The sequence below is a fragment of the Orcinus orca genome, chromosome 5 (assembly GCF_937001465.1).
Source record: "Orcinus orca chromosome 5, mOrcOrc1.1, whole genome shotgun sequence".
In the NCBI taxonomy this organism is placed as follows: domain Eukaryota; kingdom Metazoa; phylum Chordata; class Mammalia; order Artiodactyla; family Delphinidae; genus Orcinus; species Orcinus orca.
The window spans coordinates 89,108,136-89,128,833 of record NC_064563.1 but is presented as its reverse complement, the minus strand read 5'-3'; the positions used below and the strand labels follow the sequence as shown (position 1 = coordinate 89,128,833).

The following is a 20,698-nucleotide window of genomic DNA, read 5'->3' as shown; positions in this document are numbered from 1 at the left end:
CCTGTTTCTGTGAAAACGTATACATGGGCCTACACCCTTTAAAAAAAATTTTTGTGCAAAAGTGAAACCCAAAGAGGACTCTCATCTTAGGGCAGTTTCGTTTCAAATATGCAGCTTTCTGGAGCAAGAGTACTAGATAGGCCTGCTGGTCTCATGAAGAGATGGCCAGAAATCATGAAAATGAACAAGTTGGATAATTAACAGATCAGGGACAGTGACCTGGGCCTTTAAGAGAAGGTTAGCGAATTTGGGGGCGGTACGTCGGTAACATTTTGCCGTGGAGATCTCCCCCAACGCCTGTTGCTGGCGTCTGAACGAAGACCTGCCGACCCACGGGTCTCATGTATTTAGGAAACTCTCAGGGGTCCAGGTTTCCCGTATTTCCGCCTTCGCCGAACCCCCCCCCCCCCTCCGCCCCGCCGCCGAAGGCTCGGGAGGCTGCCCCCACGCGCCTCCCGCTGGCACCCGCGTGTCCGGGCGGGGTCCGGGCTGCCGCCTCTGGGGCGGAGCGGGGCGGAGGTGGGGATCAGCCCGGCGCCTAACCTGGACCCGCTGCAGGAGCCCGGCCTTCGCTCCTCCGCTCCCCCGGGCGCCAGGGCCGCCGGCCGGGGGAGGGGCCTCGCCGGAGGGCTCCGCACGTGCGGGCGGGGGATGCCCGGCGACGGGGGCGGGGCACCCGGAAGCTCGCGGACTTGCCGCGCTCAGCCGGGCCGGCCGTGGGGCGGCGGGGGACACGGCGGGAGTTGGCTGGGGGCACTGCGGGAGGCGGGCGCACCGCCCCAGCGGCGGCCCGCTGTGGTCACAGGTGGGCGGCGGCGGAGAGGGCGCGGCGGAGAACGGAGCCGGGGTCCCTGAGACTCCAGCCATCGCGTCGGGAGCCCCGTGGAGCAGAGATAGGCAGACGCGTCCGCGCCTCGGGAGGAGCCGACCCTTCTCCTCTCCGCCTCGGCCTCTTTGACTGCAGCCGCACCTCGGCCCGGGAGCGCAGGTAACTTCCCTCCCAAGGTCATTCTTCGGGCTGGGCGGTGTTCTCGGCCCACCCACGTCCTCACGATTGGCCGGGGCGGGAGAGGCGCGCCCACCTCGCGGCGGAGAAGTGGGTCTGGACGGCGACCCTGAGCGCTGCCCGGGCGCCGGGTGGCCTCTCCGGAGCCGGGTAGTCGGCCCCAGCGGATACATGCTTTGTCTCCACCCGCAGCTCCGAGGGTGTTTCCACCCTCACCCTGGCTTCGGGCGGGGACAGCCCGGCCCTACCCAGCCCGCACCCGCAGGTGAGTGCAGCCACCCATGCCCCGGCTGTCCCGGGCCGCGTAGTAGGCTGTCGTCATGGGAACGGCTAGCGCCCAGGCGGCGCCTGTCCTGGATGGGGACCTGGCGGTGAAGGCGCTTGGAGCCCTTAGAGCCCTAGAGCTTTGTGTCTGGCCACGCCGAGCCAGTAAAGCCTGATGAAAAGGGGACCACCTCCCCTTCTTCTCATTTTTGATTTCTCAGGCGTTGGTGGTTAATCAGGTATAGGCTTGGATGTGCTTACAAGATGTGAGTTGTGTTCTTTCCACTTTACTTCCTGAGGGCTTCTTATGCCTCATGGTGACAGGTGGAAATCATTACCAAGAAGGGCAGTATGAAGCTAGGAAAGAAAAACAAAGCGGAAGAACCTGAACTGGAGCCCCTGTGCTGCTGCGAGTACCTAGATCGAAATGGGGAAAAGAACCACGTGGCTGCTTGTTTGTGTGATTGCCAAGATCTGGATGAAGGGTGTGATAGGTAAGAGCTGTGTGTTTCTAGATGCTGATCCCTCCGGCCCTTTTGAGAACTACCATGTATACTTTCAGCTTAGCCATCCAGAACATCTAGAACACTAGAATTTGCTCTTCATTCTGTTTCCACATCTCCAACTGAAAGTTGTCTTTTTTGACAAGTGTGAGGACTTTATAAAGATGAATTATTACTCAGTAGTGCACAACTGTCTGTTCAGCTCAGTTTACTAGGACATTATTATTTCTCATTTAAAGGGAGGAGGTGACAGAGAGAACAGGCCGGTAAAGGGATAGTAGGCAAGTTAAACGCATTAAAAAAAATAAAATGCAGGCCAGGAGAATCTGTAAGTTTAAAATGAACACATTAGTACCAGAAAGTTCCTACAATTCTCAGTGGTCTCAGCATTCAGAGACTGACATCTTGGGACTGGATTGCACTTGGCCACACAGGGCCTTGAGGGTTGAAAAATCATTTTTCTGCTCTTGGAATCGGTTTCGCCCCTTGTTTCTGGGGAGGAAATCCAGCCAGAAGGCATGTGCCTCCCCTGGACTGGCTGTTTTCAGCATGAGCAGCAACACAGTCCTGATTGATGCTATTGTATTTGGCTTTTATTTTCACCATTATCCCAAGTGATGGAAATTAACTATCCAAAGAGATGATTTCTAATATCACTGAAAAAATTTTGTGCCAAACAGTAATAACCTGGTTTTTATCTATTTTCTAAATAATTATATATTTAAGAATTATCACATGGAAAGCATAATGTGGGGAGAACACAGATGGTGGAAACTTGCTTTTCCCATCAATAATTCCTTCTGGTTAAAAAAAGTCATTGCAGTGGCAATTGCTGATTTGGTATGCTGCTTGGTATGTTCATCTCGCCATGAGAAGCGTTCTTGGGGACTACTGTAGTCTAGTATCCCATAATCCCTTTGTAATTCTTCCTTGGCAGTGTCAATAGTCTCTTACAGGTGTCTTTAAATGTAGGTTCTTTAGTCTTAGTCTAAAATCCATACTGAGAAAGTAGAACACTTTGGACTAATGAATGGAGAAATGATGCGTTTTCTGTAACCTCCATCACTCAAGACCACAGCTCTTCCATTGGCCTTCTAACTCTTCCTCCCTCCCAGCCCTTGAGACCTGGGCTGTCCCTGAGTTTTCTTCTCTCCAGACCCTTCTGGATGAGATGGGCTCCCAGCATTTCTACAGACCCGCTGCTCTGTATGCCTCCCATATAGTTAGTTCCCATTCACTTCCAAGTCTAGCCCTATTTTTTAAAATTCTATATATTTTTTTTAATTCTAAATTTCTAAAACCAATGTTATCCTTCCTTAAACTGTTCCTTTCCATAATAGCCTAATATGCAAAAAAAGTCAACAATACTACCTGTCCACCAAGCTCAGTCATTTGACTTGTACTAGTTTGACCTCCACGCTTCCTTATGCAGCCCCCTGCCCTATTGAACTGGTTTACTCCCCCGGCCCAGGACAGGTTTTGTGCTGCACATGCATCTCTCCACTGGAACGCCTTCTTGCCTTCCTCTCCACCCACAGGAATACTAGCCAGCTGTCAAGGTCGAGCACAAATCCCTTTTTCCCACAAAGACCCCTGTGATGACTCCACCCAGAAGTGTGTCCTCTCCTCTGAGCACACCTTACCGTGTTTGACTGTAATAGTTCATTGGGTGATTTTGCTACTTTGTCACTTACCTAATATTTCTTGAATTCCCATGTTGTCTTCACAACTAGATGGTGAATTTTTTGGAGATTTTTATGGCTCTACGCCCACCCCAGTCTGAACAGGACTTATGTGGAATACGTGTGTATTCCTGTGTATTTGTTTCCTGGAGAAATAGTTCTGTTAAATATCTAAACCTTTTGTCATTCGTATTAAGAAATTATACATGAATCTGAAGAGCTCGTGTTTAATAGTAAGGAAGTAGAATGCTTGGTCTTTGGCATCTTTTATCATTTATCCTGCTGTCTGGCCTACAGTGTTGAGTGGTTTTTCATTCAACAAACACGTCAGAGGTGTCTTCTCTGTGCTGTCTCGGAACAGATGGATCACGTGTAAATCCGTGCAGCCCGAGACCTACGAAAGGATCATGGATACGATCTCTGACCGCCTCCGGATTCCTTGGCTTAGGGGAGCCAGGAAAGTTAACATTAGCCTCCTTCCCCCACTCTTCCTGCTGCCTGTCTTCCTGCGAGTGGCTTCGTGGCATTTCCTCCTGGGGGTGGTGGTTTTGACCTCCCTCCCTGTGCTGGCTCTGTGGTACTACTACCTCACTCACAGAAGGAAAGAACAGACTCTGTTTTTCCTGAGCCTCGGACTGTTCTCTCTGGGCTACATGTACTACGTGTTCCTGCAGGAGGTCGTCCCCAGGGGGCGTGTAGGGCCCACTCAGCTGGCTCTGCTTACCTGCGGGTTACTTCTCATACTCTTAGCCTTGTGCCGAGCCAAGAAGGATCCAGGCTACCTCAGAAACCCAGCAAACGATGACAGATCTCTAAGCGGCAGCCACACCGAATACCTGAACAGAACAGGGCCGGAGAAGCCCAAAGGGTTCCCCGGCGCAGACCCAGCGGGCGGTCTCAACAACCGCGGGCCCAAGGATGAGCCTAAGGGCTGCCCCAGGACGTTGGCCGGAAGCCCCGCCACGGGGAAGGAGGACTGGTGCGCCAAGTGCCGGCTGGTGCGGCCGGCCCGGGCCTGGCACTGCCGGATCTGCGGCGTCTGTGTGAGGAGGATGGATCATCACTGCGTCTGGTATGTTGGAAAAATCTGGAGGCTTGCGGAGGGTGCATTCACGTGAGACTCTCTAGCCGGGTTTGCTCTTCCTTTGGGCCATCCTCAAATTTCCTTCCCAGCTTTACACCTTGGAGATATTTGTGGGCTGTTATGATGTTCCCACTTAGTCATCAGTTTTTTGAGCTTCACAAATTTAGTTCTTTTCAGTCATTTCCTGAAGGTGTTTTTTTTTTTCCCCTGCTTTCCCTTTTGAGCTGCCCCTCATCTTCTCCTTTCTAAGAGAGAAGTATCTACAGTTGAATGACTTTTTAAAAAAGAATGTATCAGACGTAGTATAGGCACATCCCCCTGTGCTCACAGAGCTCAAGAAAGTGTTCCTGTACTTTTAGGTGACTCTTATCCTCTGACCATGTATCCGTCATCATTTTGATGCTACCAGTGATTTCTAGTTGATATTATTGACTTAAGGCCCTGCCAGATAACTCCCTATTTGGTTAGTGGTGCAGAGATGGGCTTTTTGGGTATCTCTTTCCTGGCCAATGACAATCGAGGACACCTGAGGACACCCGTAACATGTGCGGTGCAACTTTTAAAGAAAATGTTGCAGCTTTACTGAATAAATCTTAAACTAAAGGAGCGTGATTAATTCAGATATGAATGCTGTAAGTAGCATGTTTGCAACTTGTTCTTCAGGCAGTCATGGTCAGTGAATTATGCCTTTTATCTAGGCTTCTGATCATGTCACACTCTCCCCCTCAGAAGGGGACATGGGACAGGGTGAGGGTGCAGACAGCCCTGGAGGACACAGGAGCAGACCTTAAGTTCAAGGCTCATGAACAGGGACAGCTCTTTTCTGGGGCTTTGTCTTTAGGAGTAAGCAGGTATTTTCATTTTTAGGTTTTCCTCTTCTCTGTCTTCATCATTTATTATCGTGCATACCTGGGTATGTGCGTGCGTGTGTGCAGCATGGTGGCCCATTTACAAGCGCTGGTTTGCAGAGGTCCTGACAGCCTCGCCTGTGAGATCTCGGCCTGCTGGAGCATGCCGGCGTGCCTGTCATCCTGCCCTGCAAACGGCCATGACATGGAACTCTGTACCTGACAAGTAGTCTGCATACTATTGAGTTCTCTACCCCACACTGTGCTTCTAACCTCTTGGGATCTTTTATTAATATGTGTATGTAATACATGTTTTCCCACATTGTATAATACTTCTGATTTAGCATTTTTAAGTTTTTATAACTCTGATACCATCCTATCCTTATGGTGGTGATTACAGTGTTAACTCTCTTAACACTGGGTAACAGACTTGGGTAACAGACTTCACTTATTAATACCTAGAAAGATTTGTTAGCCAGGTTCTGCTTTTTGACTTAGTCTTGTCCTTAAGCTAATGATATGATTTCACCTTGCAGAGAGCGGAGAATATAAGACTACATCTCTCAGCAGACAAGTTTTTAATTCCCTAAAACTGAAAAACAAGAGAACTTATTTTTTAATAACTGAAATTCACACTATCTCTGTTTTAAAAGCTTTCTTGTTTATTGAGCTATTAGAGAACGTTTAAAAACATGTTTGTTTTCTCCCCCTCTGTGCTGTTTGGAGGATAAATAGCTGTGTCGGAGAATCAAATCATCAAGCATTTATGCTTGCCCTTCTGGTCTTCCTCCTCACCTCGGTGTACGGGGTAACGCTGACCTTGGACACCATTTGTACGGATAGAAGTGTCTTCACAGCTCTCTTCTATTGCCCTGGAGTTTATGCAAATTACAGGTGAGACATGGATACCCCATACGGGGCCCCACGGAAGCGGGAGTGGATTTGCAGTGAATGTACGGGGCTGTGATTCACTGCTAGGTTAGGGGGTCTCACCCAAAACACAGGACAGGTTCTGGGGATGCTGGGTATCCCTGAAATTGCCAACACACAGTTGTGCGGTGGATACGTGCATTTTTCTGGGTGATGTCACAAGGAACGTTGACCTTAAAAAGTGAGGAACCAGTGCTCTACAAGTAGGACTAGGCTTACTCAGGGACTCCAGAGTCAAACGACCACTAGCATGCCCAAGGTAGCCACAGTGAAACTGAAATGATAACTAAAGTAGCAGTCTCTGGGTATGGATGTGGTCTCTTTTGTCGCTCGTTATTGGGGCAATTCTCACTTTATTGCTGTTTTCTGGTGCTTTGTAGCCCAGTCTTAATTTACCGCTTCCGACCCTTTCGTGAAATGCTTACAATCTCTGTAACCTTTCTTTTCTATTTAACCTCCATTGATTTTTTTCCTGTTCTACTTTTTTTTTTTTTTAATCACCACTCATGATTACTGTGGTATCTAGGTCAGAATTTCCTTCAGTGTTTTTAGGTTGGGGCCCATTTATACAGTGTGATGATCTCCGTGCTGTAGCAGAAGCGGGAACTTTTTAGTTTTGGCCCAATCCCCTGCCCACCCTGTCCCCGAAAGCTCTGCTTGAGGACATTTATCACAACCCACTAAGAATAGTAGTCACTGAAGGATTTCACAACCTATGAAGACTCTCAACACAGAGAAGACAGGAACTTAACCTGCGGAGGAGGGCCCATCTGTTCTAATGCCCACGAATGTCTAGCTCTGCAGTGGCGAGGGGGAGATCTGTCCACAGACTGGTACAGACAAGGGCCCACACAGGGGTGCTATGTGGACAAAGCAGGGAGTGTCTTGAAAACAAAGAGCGAGAAGAAAGCAGAGGCCCTTGGGGGTTGTTGTGTCTGTATGTTGGTAAGCATGAGTTTTCTAGGCTTTCTGTGGGCCCCGTAAATGAAATGAGGAACACAGTCCTGCTGCTGTGTTCTCAGTGCTATGGACCCACGATTCATGTCTCCTCACTGGGCCTCAGTTTTCCTCATCTTTGTGGCGATTTAATCATCCCTGAGGTCCCTTTCAGCTTAACAGATGAAGATTCTGAATGAATTTCCCTCTAACTCACGTGCAGATGTTTGAAAATAATCACTTGGCAGACGTTAATCGGCAGCCTCTCCTCACAGCCTTATTAATGCGCTGGAAGCAGCTTTCTTGTCCTGTGTGACCCTGTTTGGTTTTGGAAAGTGGGATTTGAAATGTGACGGTGCTCCTGGCGCTCCTTCAGGGCTGCTGGTGCTGGGAGCTGTCCTCTTACCTGAGCTCGTCGGCCTTGTACGGAAAAGAACAGGGATGAGCAACCTTAGCACTGCTGCTCGGTCCCACCCACAGCTCCCTTGAGGACGTTTACAGCAATCTCACGGCGCCTCCGTTTTCTTCTGCGTTAAGAACAATTTAGGAATTATTCATGCAACAAACAGATCTTGACTGCGGTTGTGTCAGACACTGTTGGCTGTGTGGGGGACACGAAACACACAAAACAGTCCCTGCTGTTCTAGTATCACATCCTAGAAAAGGAGGCACCAGTAATTATAAGAACATGTTAAGAGTCATAAGTGAAGCAGGTTATTTATTGGCACTCCGAGGAGAAAAAAGTATCTTCCAATTGGGGTAATCAGGGAAGGGGCCAGCGTCCTTAGGAGTAAGTACTACGTGTGTAAAATGTTACCATGGGGAGAGCTCTCTGAATGTGCAGCGTTGGCCGCCCTGACCTGCCTTTTCCTGCTCCCAGCTCAGCTCTGTGCTTCACCTGCGTGTGGTACTCTGTGATCATCATGGGGGGCATGGCCTACATCTTCCTGATCCAGCTGATAAACATCAGCTACAACGTGACGGAGAGGGAAGTGCAGCAGGCCCTTCGACAGAAGACGGGGCGCCGGCTGCTCTGCGGGCTCATCGTGGACACAGGCCAGTACAATCGGGGCTTCCTGCGGAACTGGCACCAGTTCTCCACCCTGGGCACGCACCCCTTCCACCACCCTGCTGAGGACATAGTATGAAGTGCCTTCTGTACGGCTCCGGGGGCGGGAGGGCGTCTCCTCCCTGGGCTCCCTTGCATCCTACACTTCGGTACGCGTGGGATGCTTGTGTTTATCCCCGGTTTCTTAAAGGCGTTATAGGGCCATGCTCAGGTTTAGGCACTGGACTGGGAAGAAATGAATTTTTCTGACTTCACAATTTAAGGGATTTTTATATCAAAGCAGTAAAAGTAGAGCCATTCCTTTCCAGTCACCTTATTAACTAACTCAGTCACCAGAAGTTGAAAAGGATGTGGATTGCTAATGCAGAAACTGATAGAAGCAATTGCCACCCATTAGTATGGGAGAAAGAGCTTTGGATTAGGGTAGTTTCTAGTCCCTCTCTCAACTCCTAATAGCCATGCGACCCTCGGTCAGGTCACTTCCCTGAGTCTCAGGTTCATTTGTCAAGTGGGGTACTGATGCTGCCCTGGCTACCTCACAGAGCGGTTGTGCGGGGGGACACGGGAGGGTCACGAGAGGGATGCGGTATGTGGAAAGCACTGAAAAACAACGAAAACCTAAAGCACCAGAGAGGTGTGAATTATTATTAGGAGACCCTTAAGGCTGGAAAAAATATTTCAGGTCAGAATATTGAAGCCAGTCCATTTTCAGCATTTCAGAGTGAAAAAACGATCCCCAAATACCATATGGTACGGTTATGGGGATTTCTCTTTCTGAAGTATTAGACATTAACTACACAAACAGGGTAGAAGACGACCAAATGGATTTACGCTGTCATCTGATCTTGAAAGTTGATAATAATTACGAGCCTAATTATTGCTAGTGTAATGCACGGTGGTCATGAGTTTAGGTGATGAGTTCTTACATTGATCTTATTTCTTACGGATTTATTCTGTTTGGATTTACTCTAAGTAACTCCAGTAGGCATCAGTGTTTTTTTCCTCTTCCCACGTGTTGCCTGGTCAGGTGCTAGCACACTTGTGACAACGGCTGGACGAGAACAGACACTCCTATCGGGAAGATTTTACTCTCTTTGTGGGTAGGGTGGCTGGTTAATATCAAGAGCTTGACTTTCTTGTTGATATAAGTGATTCAGGCACTGTCAGTAATAGCCCCAAGTTGCAGAAACCAGTATTCTGGCGTTCACATTATTCTGGCATGAGCTCTTTGAGGGGCTGATTGACGTCTTCCCACTTAACTTGCACATTACTTCTCATTCACCTTTCCCAAGATAAAAGCATCTCACTAGGAGAGAAGAAACAGGGTATATGTGGTTTCCACTAATTAATAGATTACTGTTCTTCCCTGGCTCTTCCTAAATTGTTTCTTTAATCCTACCTCAAAACGGAAAACGTGTAAAGGATTAAATATTTAGCGATTCTGGCATAGAATTAAGATGAGGCGACTTAACATGGGGAAAAATACCCTCTTGAAATATTTGGTTTTGTACCTATACTTGTTTTTGGAACCCCAAAGAATTCATGAGCCCTTACATTTGTTTTGGCTAATAGCTTAATATAGGGAAAATACCGCCAGCTTTTTCAGTCAGTCCTTCTGTGCATGCTGCTGTAGCAAGAGGTTTATAAAGGTCGAGAAGAAATATTGCTACTTCTACAGCATTGCCACCCTCTGCAGCTGGGACCGTCCCTGGTCCTGCCGTTAATCGAGGCTGTCCTTAAGACAGGCATCACGTTTTTATACAGGCTTGTCGTTGCTCTCCCTAGAGATGGATTGTTTACTGAACGATAGGCTCCGTATTCCACTAGGATGAGCCAAAGAGCAAGTCTGGGGATGTTAGCAGAGTCTGTGGTGTGTACAGTGGTACCCTGTCCCTGGTCCAGAATCAAGCATTTATTTGCAATTAACATTGGAGGTGATGTAACGAATTCCTCTTTGTGTGGGTTGGAGGTGAGAGAGAGAGAGAGTAATGATGTCAAGGACAGCACATGTGGCCAGAAATCTCTGCTTGTAGTCTCTTGAATGCCAGATGTATAGCCAACTCTGATTGTCTAGCGATTGATAATAAAATTCATAGAAATGTTAATATAGTCAGTAATCTTGGCCTCTTGCCAAATCTTTAACCACAATCAAAATATGATGCACTGAAGCTGAGGAGTACCTTAAAGACCAGAGTCATCTGGGAGAATTAGGAATGACCGTCATCCTTGTAACAGTGCACCCCTAACAGGGTTACCTGGATGGGGCAACTCACTGTTTCCCTCACTCAGATAAGAACTCCTGGTATATTATTCTGGCTGATTGGAATTCAGGTGCTTGTTTGAAGTTGAGAAGTTCATGGTTGGCAGTTTACAGAAGAAAGCTCAACCCTTTGGAAAGCTCCGTGGTTCTGCGGAGGTAAAAGCCTACTGAAGTATTTGCACCAAGGCGCTATATATGTGAGCAGTTTCTGTGGTCTCTGGGATATCCTTGGTCTCTACTCCTGACTTTCAACCCTTTTTAGGGTCTGGAGCTATTTGAGGGATTTCGTCCTTTTAAAGGACAAGGCCTCTGGGAACAAATGAGTCCCAGGCGCAAGTGGTGGCGGCGGCTGGGAGGATTGCCCTGCGGACCCGTAACCACAGTTTCTTGGCCGTAGGAGCAGGCCCGCCCCGACGTATTTCAAATAAGTGCGTCCCCCCCTTTCACCCCACATCCTCAGTTTCTGTTAAACATACTGGATGTGGAGTTGAGTAAATGATCTGCTGTAGTCTGACCACTTACATTACTGTCATGCCACTGTACACTCTTCCCGGGGGAGAGAAATGGGTCCACTTGAAAGATGTGAGGGAGAAATAGTTGAGAATCAGGATTGCACGAAGGGAGAAAATCCTTCAGTATTTAGAAATGTTTCTTACGCCACCCAAAGAGTACTTTGTGACTATAGCTGGGCACACCTAAGGTGAACTGACCCCTGACAGCGGCCCTTTGGTGGGCTCCTCTGATGCTGCCTAATCAAGCCTGAAGCGTGTTCTGGGGACGCTGGGCTGCTCCTCTCACGTCAGCCACCTGCGTGTCTGTTTTTAGGATCCTGTAACTCTTTGCTCTCCAAGTACCGGTGGTCTCCTTTGGTGAATGAAGTAAATGTTGTCTTCCACCGTACCATCTGCCTAGCAGAAAGACTGCTACAAACTTTCTCTTATGCAACAGTCCTTGGTACTTCTAAAATTTTTAGCAAGAGAAAATTTTCTATAATAGAATCTTCCACTGCCAGAAAACACAATGCTGGTAAGGTTCTCTGTAATAGTGACCATCTGCTTAATAGACTGTTTCCTTTGGGTAGGACATTAGCTTTTTATTATAAAACGCAACTAAGCAAAAATATGACATCTAGAAGCACAGTTTTAACCAGGATGTTTGAAAGTTAAGGTTCTGTGAGGTTTAAGCGTCCCGGTCAGCAGGTTTATACGACTTCATTTTTAGCTATATTTTGGTACCCTGCATTTTAAAAAGGAGCAGTTCCTCAAACAAGCAATGGATGATAGAGACTTTTGTTTGAGGCACCTGTTTGGAATCTGGTTTTCTCATCAGCAGCTTGACAAGTATGCCATTCTGTATTACACATCGCCAAGGTGATGCAGGGGGAGAACGAGAGCCATGCTTAACTGATCGCTGAATAAAATGCGGTATGCTCTTGTGGATGTTTGTTGTGATTAATATAAACGTTTTGCAAAATCAGCTACATTTAATCCTGTTTCTAATGGACAGTTATCCCCACTTCAGTTGGCACTAAGGGTTTCACTGTAGTATCAGCAGCAGGCCAGAGACTGAATGGTTTAGTGGAGACACATTCCTTAGAGGTTGTGACTGTTTCCGAGATGGGCTTGTGACGCCCCTAGCTAGCCTTCCCGATGGCACCATTAACTTCTAGAAAACTCATACTTTAAAAGCAAACCTTTAAAAGCAGAGCTAGTCTATTCTAGTTATCGATGCAACTAAAATCCTCTATTTCTTCACATGGTGCCCCTGACAAGATGCCGGGTTACAGAGCTCAGCTTGTCGCGATCCTGTGGTCTAGGTGATTGGCCGGTTGGAGTTGTTGGGGCCTCTGAGCCTTTTCATCTGATTACGTTTCTGGGTCTGATGTTAGACTAGAGGAAACCCAGGAAAATTTATTTAATATTAAATTTAACGTAACTGATTCAGCAACGTTAAAGGGGACTTGTGAAGCCAACACTGGACGCTGCGGGCTAAACGTTTTGCACTGTTTTTATACTTGTATTCATATCCTCTTATCACCTCAGACTCAGACACAAGGCCTTTTAAGTGGAGATTTTAAAAATTACTGCCATTTATGTGAAATAACGTACTGTGACCAAGTTGTTTAAATGGAAAATAAAGTGCTTTCTTTAAGGAAAATCGTTGTTGTTTCTTGGTGTGTCTCCTGAACTCTTTTGCTTTAAGAAAAGCGTGCATTAGACCTGGGCTGCCTCTTTGGCTACCTAGATGTCCCCATCCTGTGGACTTAAACCGTCCCTAGCCGGTTTAAACTATTCTTTTCCTTGTGGTTACTTTTCTGGTTTTGTAGGCCGGGGATACTGCTTATTTGGGCATTTTGTCAGCAGTAACACTTTAAATCATATCTTTAAGAGAGCGCAGCAAGAAACGTTAGGTCATTTACTAAGTCACTTACTAAGGAGGTCATTTTCTAAGTTCTTTCCCGGTGTCTCTTTAGAAGGTTCTATAAGTAGATTAAAAAGTCCTCGCTGGCCCAATGAGAATATGGGCTGCTGAAGACTCAATCTCTAATTGATGCTTGAGGTGAAATAAAGCTTAAGAGAGGAAACTTAAGCTTTATGGGATTTATTTAGGCCCCTGGCAGGTTCACTTGAGGTAGTCACCCTTCCTTATCTACTGGCTTGGCATTAAAATAAAATTGATATTTTATTTCTGGGGGCTGATACCGGCCAATATTCTATAACTGTGCTATTGATAAGTAAAGACAGATAGTGATTTAGATGAGAAGAGGTTAACTGTGAGTTACTTTTAGTCGCATTTCTTTAGTGGCCATTAGTCTTAAAAAGAGTTTTTAGATATGACTTCATAATCATATTAAAGGAAAAGATGAGTGGGAACGGGGACATTGTGGAAGAAATAAAGTTCAATATGGTATGTTTGGTCATATCTGAGTAAATCATAATACATTTTCTACAGAAAAAGGATATGTGATTTTGCAGGTGGTGTAGCTAGATATCCCTTCTAGGAAGTAAGAGGCAATAACAGAATTTATTGAACGACACACAGTTTTATTTTACCAAGTCAAAGTTTCAGCTTATCCAATAATAGTAGTTACCTCAGGGCTGCAAGGGACTGTCTCGTTTTACTGTGTGCATTTACTGCCTGAATTGGTTGTAATGAGCATGTGTTTTGTAACGAAAACTTTTTTTCTAGCAGGCAACTCTCTCAGACAATTCACAGTAGTGTCTTGTCAGTCTTTATATTCTTTAGCATCTTGAACATTAAAACATTCTTTGAATTCAAGATAAGGACCTTGATACACAGAGCAAACTGAGCTGAGGACCGGAAGACTGATCGAGTGTGTTATGTAGAAGTTGCAGTTGGGAGCACAAGCAGACACTTGAACAAATTGCTGGACTGCCTTTGATAGAGCCTTTAGCTTTTGGACTTCCCTTCATGCTTAGCAAAGTGCACTGAGGAGAAGTATCTCTGGTGCTCCGGATTCTCTGGAATCAGGATACACTGCTACCCTTTGCAGCAGCTGCCTAGGATGCCTTTTGATCCACGGTTTTCCATCAGGTGGGCAAAAAGGACAGGGTCTGGCAGGATGCCTGTTGCTGATGCTAAGGTACCAGATGACTGGCCCTCCTTTTCTAAGTGCCCACTACTTTTAATTTCTATTTAATTAAAGTTACATTTGTCAACAGTTCACATTAAGCTATAAGGACATATTTTTCTTCACAGTCTCAGGCAAGCAAACACTTGTCCTTTTTAAAGTTTATGATCCTAAAAATACATAGGGTACATCTGAACAGCAGAGCTCTAGACTGTTCCTTTGGATGATCCTGCTGTGATAAATGCATTAGTGGACTGATTAGCAACCTAGGAGATATCAAAGAAGGGAATACAAATTCACAAAATAATGTCGTTGATCCAAGAAGTACGTGACAGAACATAAACCAGATATATGCGCGCATATGTGGGTGGGTGGAGATCACACACACACACACACACACACACGGACTGATGGAGATTCCCATTGCAAGCACTGCACTGGGCTGTGGCCACTGGCACACCAAGGACTCCTTACCCACGGGCCGAGCATCTGATTGCTGTACACCTGAGTCACAGCGGTGTGAGCATCTGGAAGTCTGGAAGAATTTCAGCTACCTTCCTACGGAGCTGCTCTCGCCTTTCTTCTTTTCCTCTTTCCTCTTTCGTAAATTTTGCAAACTTCTTCCATGTCTGAAATGTGATCCAGAGAATCCTCCTTTAAGAATAAAAAGGAAAAAAGTGAAATACGACAGAAAAGTTGACTTTCCATCTAACTGAATTGCAAACTTTACAAAAGTAATCCTTATGTGAATAAAATGTTATAGGAAAGGTATGGAAATCACAATTGGGATTCAGACAGTAAGAATGCTGCAAAGAAAATAAAGCAGCAAAAGAGGCTGGAAGTGACTAATGGGTTATTTTTCTCTTGCATCAGGTGGTCTTCCATCACAGGTCACCCTCTGTGAGAAGGTGACATCTGAGCAGAGCACCTGGTGGCCTCTGAGTGCAGGCCATGAGATGTACTCCTCAGGGGGTCTGACCACAGCCTGCACCTTGTGTGTGAGGCAGGGCTAGTGGAACAAGGGCTCCAGCAGCCAAAGTCCTGGAGGTAGAGATGCTGGGAAAGCACGTGCAGCACGTGCAGCACATGCCACAGTTATTAGCATCAAGGTCCTGGTGCTTGGACGTGAATTGTTTAAAAAGCCCACTGGTAACCTCACCTCCAACAATGGTCTTGAATTTTAGTTGAGGAAAAAAATATTAAGCCAGTTGTCTGCTGATGGGCATTTGGGCTGCTTCCATGTCTTGGCTTTGTAAATTACGAACATTGCTGCTATGAACATTGGGATGTATGTATCTTTTTGAATTAGAATTTTCATTTTTTTCTGGAGTGGGATTGCAGGATTATATGGTAGCTGTATCTTTAGTTTCATAAGGAACCTCCATACTGTTCTCCATAGTGGATGCACCAATTTACATTCCCACCGACAGTGTACAACGGTTCTCTTTTTTCCACACCCTCACCAGCATTTATTATTTGTAGACTTTTTCATGATAGTCATTCTGACTAGTGTGAGGTGACATCTTGTAGCTTTGATTTGCATTTCTCTAATAATTAGCGATGCTGAGCGTCTCTTCATGTGCCTGTTGGGCATCTGTATGTCTTCTTTGGAAAAACGTCTATTTAGGTCTTCTGCCCTTTTTTGGATTGGGTTGTTTTGTTTTTTCTCTTATTGAGTTGCATGAGCTGGTTGTTTTGGATATTATGCCCTTGTCGGTCACATCATTTTCAAATATTTTCTCCCATTCTGTCCATTGTCTTTTTGTTTTGTTGATGGTTTCCCTTGCTGTGCAAAAGCTTTTAAGTTTGATTAGTTCCCATTGGTTAATTTTTGCTTTTATTTCTTTTGCCTTGGGAAACTGATCTAAGAAAACTTTGCTACGATTTATGTCAAAGAATGTTTTGCCTGTGTTCTCTTCTAGGAGGTTTCATGGTGTCATGTCTTACCTTTAGGCCTTTAAACCATTTTGAGTTTACTTTTGTATACAGTGTGAGGGAATGTTCTAATTTCATTGATTTACATGTAGCTGTCCAGCTTTCCCAACACCATTTGTTGAAGAGACTGTCTTTTCTCCATTGTATATTCTTGCCTCCTTTGTTGTAGATTAATTGACTATAGGTGCATGGGTTTGTTTCTGAGCTCTCTATTGTGTTCCATTGATCTGTAAGTCTGTTTTTTGTGCCAATACTACATTGTTTTGATTACTGTAGCTTTGTAGTATTGTCTGAAGTCTGCGAGGGTTATACCTCCAGCTTTGTTCATTTTTCTCAAAATTGCTCTGGCAATTCTGGGTCTTCTGTGGTTCCATATAAATTTTAGTATTATTCTACTTCTGTAAAAAATGTCATGGGTATTTTAATAGGGATCACATTAAATCTGTAGATTGCTTTGGATAGTGTGGCCATTTTAACAATGTTAATTCTTCCAATCCAAGAGCACAGGATAGCTTTCCATTTCCTTGAGTCATCTTCAGTTTCCTTTATCAATGTTTTGTACTTTTCAGCATGTAGGTCTTTCACCTCCTTGGATAATTTTGTTCCTACATATTTTATTTTTTGATGCGATTTTATTTTATTTATTTATTTTTATTATTATTTTTTGGCTGCATTGGGTCTTTTTTGGCTGCGTTGGGTCTTTTCTGGCTGCACTGAGTCTTAGTTTTGGCATGCAGGATCTTTGTTGCGGCATGTGGGGTCTTTCGTTGTGGCACACAGTCTTCTCTCTAGTTGTGGCACGCGGGTTCCAGAGTGCGTGGGCTCTGTAGTTTGCAGCACGCGGGCTCAGTAGTTGTGGTGTATGGGCTTAGCTGCCCCTCAGCACGTGGGATCTTAATTCCCTGACCAGGGATCGAACCCACGTCCCCTTCGTTGGAAAGCGGATTCTTTACCACTGGACCACCAGGGAAGTCCCTTGATGTGATTTTAAATGGGATAGTTTTTAAACTTTCTGGTATTTCATTATTAGTGTAAAGAAATGCAACAGACTTCTGTATATTAATTTTGTATCCTGCTACCTTGCTGAATTCATTTATTAGTTCTAATAGTTTTGTGTGGAGACTTAGGGTTCTCTATATAGAGTATCATGTCATCTGCAAATAGTGACACTTTTACCCCTTCCCCTCCAATGTGGATACCTTTTATTTATTTTTCTTGTCTGATTGCTGTGGCTAGGACTTCCAATACTGTGTTGGATAGAAGTGGTGAGAGTGAGCATCCTTGTCTTGTTCCTGAATTTAGTGGGAAGGCTTTCAGCTTTTCACTGTTGAGTATTGTATTGGCTGTGGATTTGTCATAAGTGGCCTTTATTGTGTTGAGATATGTTCCCTCTGTACCCACTTTGGTGAGAGTTTCTATCACGAATGGATGTTGAATTTTGTTAATGCTTTTTCTGCATCTATTGAGATGATGTGGTTTGTTGTTCCTTTTGGTAATGTGGTGTATCACATTGATTGATTTGCATATGCTGAACCATCCTTGTGACCCTGGAATGAATCCAAGTTCTCTATTTTGTCTGATATGAGTATTGCTACCCCCACTTTCTTGTTTCCATTTGCTGCCCTTACTTTCAGTCTGTGTCTTTTGCCCTGAAGTGAGTTTCTTTTTAGGCAGCATATTGCAGGTTCTTGGTTGTTTATCCAGTTTGTCACTCTGTGTCTTTTGATCAGAGCATTTAGTCTATCAGCATTTAAATTAATTATTGATACGTATGTACTTATTGCCATTTTAATCCTTGTTTTCCAATTGTTTTTCTAGTTCTTCTTTGTTCATTTCTTCTTCTTGCTTTTACTTTTGTAGTTTGATGATTTTCTTTTGTAGTATATGCTTGATTCCTTTCTTTTTGTGAATCTATTGTATGTTTTTTATTTGTGGTTAACATGGAATTAAAGTATGTTGACCCATAAATACGTCTACTTGCTTTAAACTGATGGTCATTCAAGTTCAAACACATTCTAAAAGATATCTACATTTTTATACTCTCCTCCCCCACGTTTTGTGATTTCGATGTCCTACTTTACATCTTCATGCTTATCCTTTTATTGTTTACTGTAATTATAATCTCTTATAATTTTTTCATTGTTTTTTAATCTATGTACTGGCTTATTTGAATGATCTTCAGTCCTTAACTATATATTTGCTCTTCCTATTGGGATTTTCCCTTTCCTATGGATTCTTCTTTCCATTTAAGGAAGACCCTTCAACCTTTCTTTTAGGTTAGGTTTGGTATTGCTGAATTCTTTTAGTTTTTGCCTGTTTGAGAAATTCTTTATCTCTTCTTCTATTCTAAATGATAATCCTGCTGGATAGAGCATCCTAGGTTGCAGGTTTTTCCCTTTCAGAATGTTGAATATATCACGCCACTTCCTTCTGGCCTACAGAGTTTCTGCAGAGAAATCAGCTGATAGCGTTATGAGGGTTCCCTTGTAAATAACTCTTTGTTTTTCTCTTGCTGCCTTTAGAATCCTCTCTTTAACTTTTGCCATTTTAGTGGGTGGGCCAATAGGTTCGTTTGGTTTTTTCCATAAGATGGCTCTAGTAGTACTTACTTGTCTTTAACTTCATTCGAAACAATTTTGTTAGATTGTATGTGACAGCTGTCATATCAGCATGCATTTAAAAAAAGACATAAAAATTGGTGAATTTTTATGTAGCCATTTTAATATGAAAGATGGAAGAAAAACAACATTTTTGGCATTTTATGCTTTATTATTTCAAGAAAGGTAAAAAAGCAACTGAAATGCACAAAAAGATTTGTGCAGTGTATGGAGAAGGTGCTGTGACTGGTCGAATGTGTCAAAAGTGGTGAGGTTTCCTGCTGGAGATTTCTCGCTGGCTATTGCTCCACGGTTGGGTAGACCAGTTGAAGTTGATAGCAATCAAATCGAAACAATAATTAAGAACAATCAATGCTATACCACGCGGGAGAGAGCTGACATACTCAAAATATCCAAATCAAGTGTTGAAAATCATTTGCCCCAGCTTGGTTTCGTTCATTGCTTTGATGTTTGGATTCCACATAAGTTAAGTGAAAAAAAACCTTCCTGACCACGTTTCCACGTGATATTCTCTACTGAAATGTAATGAAAACGTTCCGTTTTTAAAACAAATTGTGACGGGCGATGAAAAGTGGATACTGTACAACAATGTGAAATGAACCGCCACCAACCACACCAAAAGCTGGCTTTCATCCAGAGAAGGTGATGTTGTGTATATGGTGGGATTGGAAGGGAGTCCTCTATTATGAGCTCCTTCCGGAAAACCAAACGATTAATTCCAACAAGTTCTGCTCCCAATCAGACCAACTGAAAGCAGCACTCAACAAAAAGCATCCAGAATTAGTCAAAAGAAAACGCATAATCTTCCATCAGGATAACGCAAGACCACATGTTTCTTTGATGACCTGGCAAAAACTGTTGCAGCTTGGCTGGGAAGTTCTGATTCATCTGCCATATTCAGCAGACATTGCACCTTCGGATTTCCATTTATTTTGGTCTTTACAAAATTCTCTTAATGGAAAAAATTTCAGTTCCCTGGAAGACTGTAAAAGGCACCTGGAACAGTTCTTTGCTCAAAAAAGATAAAAAGTTTTGGGAAGATGGAATTATGAAGTTGCCTGAAAAATGGTAGGAGGTAGTGGAACAAAAGGGTGAATATGTTGTTCAATAAAGTTCTGGGTGAAAATGAAAAATGTGTCTTTTATTTTTACTTAAAAAACTGAAGGTACTTTTTGGCCTGCCCAATAAGTATTATTATTATTATTTAACATCTTTGTTGGAGTATAATTGCTTTACAATGGTGTGTTAGTTTCTGCTGTATAACAAAGTGAATCAGCTATAGATATACATATATCCCCATATCTCCTCCCTCTTGTGTCTCCCTCCCACCCTCCCTATCCCACCCCTCTAGGTGGACACAAAGCACTGAACTGACCTCCCTGTGCTATGCAGCTGCTTCCCACTAGATATCTATTTTACATTAGATAATGTATATATGTCCATGCCACTCTCTCACTTTGTCCCAGCTTACCCTTCCCCCTCCCTGTGTCCTCAGGTCCATTCTCTACAGCTGCATCTTTATTCCTGTCCTGCCCCTAGGTTCTTCAGAACCACTTTTTTTTTTTTATTCCATATATATGTGTTAGCATACAGTATTTGTTTTTCTCTTTCTGACTTACTTCACTCTTATGACAGTCTCTAGGTCCAACCACCTCACTACAAATAACTCAATTTCATTTCTTTTTATGGCTGAGTAATATTCCATTGTATATATGTGCACATCTTCTTTATCCATTCGTCTGTCGATGGACACTTAGGTTGCTTCCATGTCCTGACTATCGTAAATACAGCTGCAGTGGACATTGTGGTACATGACTCTTTTTGAATTATGGTTTTCTCAGGGCATATGCCCAGTAGTGGGATTGCTGGGTCATATGGTAGTTCTATTTTTAGTTTTTTAAGGAACCTCCGTACTGTTCTCCATAGTGGTCTGCTGTTCTGATTGGGTGATTTCCATTATTCTGTCTTCCA

At 44.3% G+C, this 20,698-nt stretch overlaps 2 protein-coding genes across 11 annotated transcripts in view; one reads left to right on the top strand and one right to left on the bottom strand.

The window, feature by feature from the left end:
• Positions 1–544: 544 nt before the first annotated feature.
• ZDHHC23 (zinc finger DHHC-type palmitoyltransferase 23) lies at positions 545–12,739 on the top strand. 8 transcript variants are annotated; one of them, XM_033432137.2, is made up of 6 exons: positions 545–988; positions 1,199–1,271; positions 1,595–1,764; positions 3,817–4,527; positions 6,114–6,281; positions 8,134–12,739. In XM_033432137.2, exons 3-6 carry the CDS (start codon positions 1,622–1,624, stop codon positions 8,399–8,401), a joined length of 1,290 nt encoding a protein of 429 aa, XP_033288028.2. In that variant the 5' UTR covers positions 545–988; positions 1,199–1,271; positions 1,595–1,621; the 3' UTR covers positions 8,402–12,739. The 8 variants fall into 8 exon arrangements, with proteins under 8 accessions (XP_033288028.2, XP_004272094.2, XP_033288025.2 ...); XM_049710322.1 differs by lacking the exon at positions 8,134–12,739 and adding an exon at positions 7,477–8,127 and having other exon boundaries at positions 920–988; positions 1,570–1,764; XM_033432136.2 differs by having other exon boundaries at positions 929–988; positions 1,570–1,764; positions 3,753–4,527.
• Positions 12,740–13,605: 866 nt separating this feature from the next.
• CCDC191 (coiled-coil domain containing 191) overlaps positions 13,606–20,698 on the bottom strand; it is a 102,815-nt gene continuing 95,722 nt past the window's right edge. For all 3 annotated transcript variants that reach the window (XM_033432129.2, XM_004272045.4, XM_033432130.2), the window contains one exon: positions 13,606–14,828. In XM_033432129.2, the coding sequence (XP_033288020.2) occupies positions 14,684–14,828 (145 nt within the window). In that variant the 3' untranslated portion in view covers positions 13,606–14,683. The remainder of the gene's footprint in view (positions 14,829–20,698) is intronic.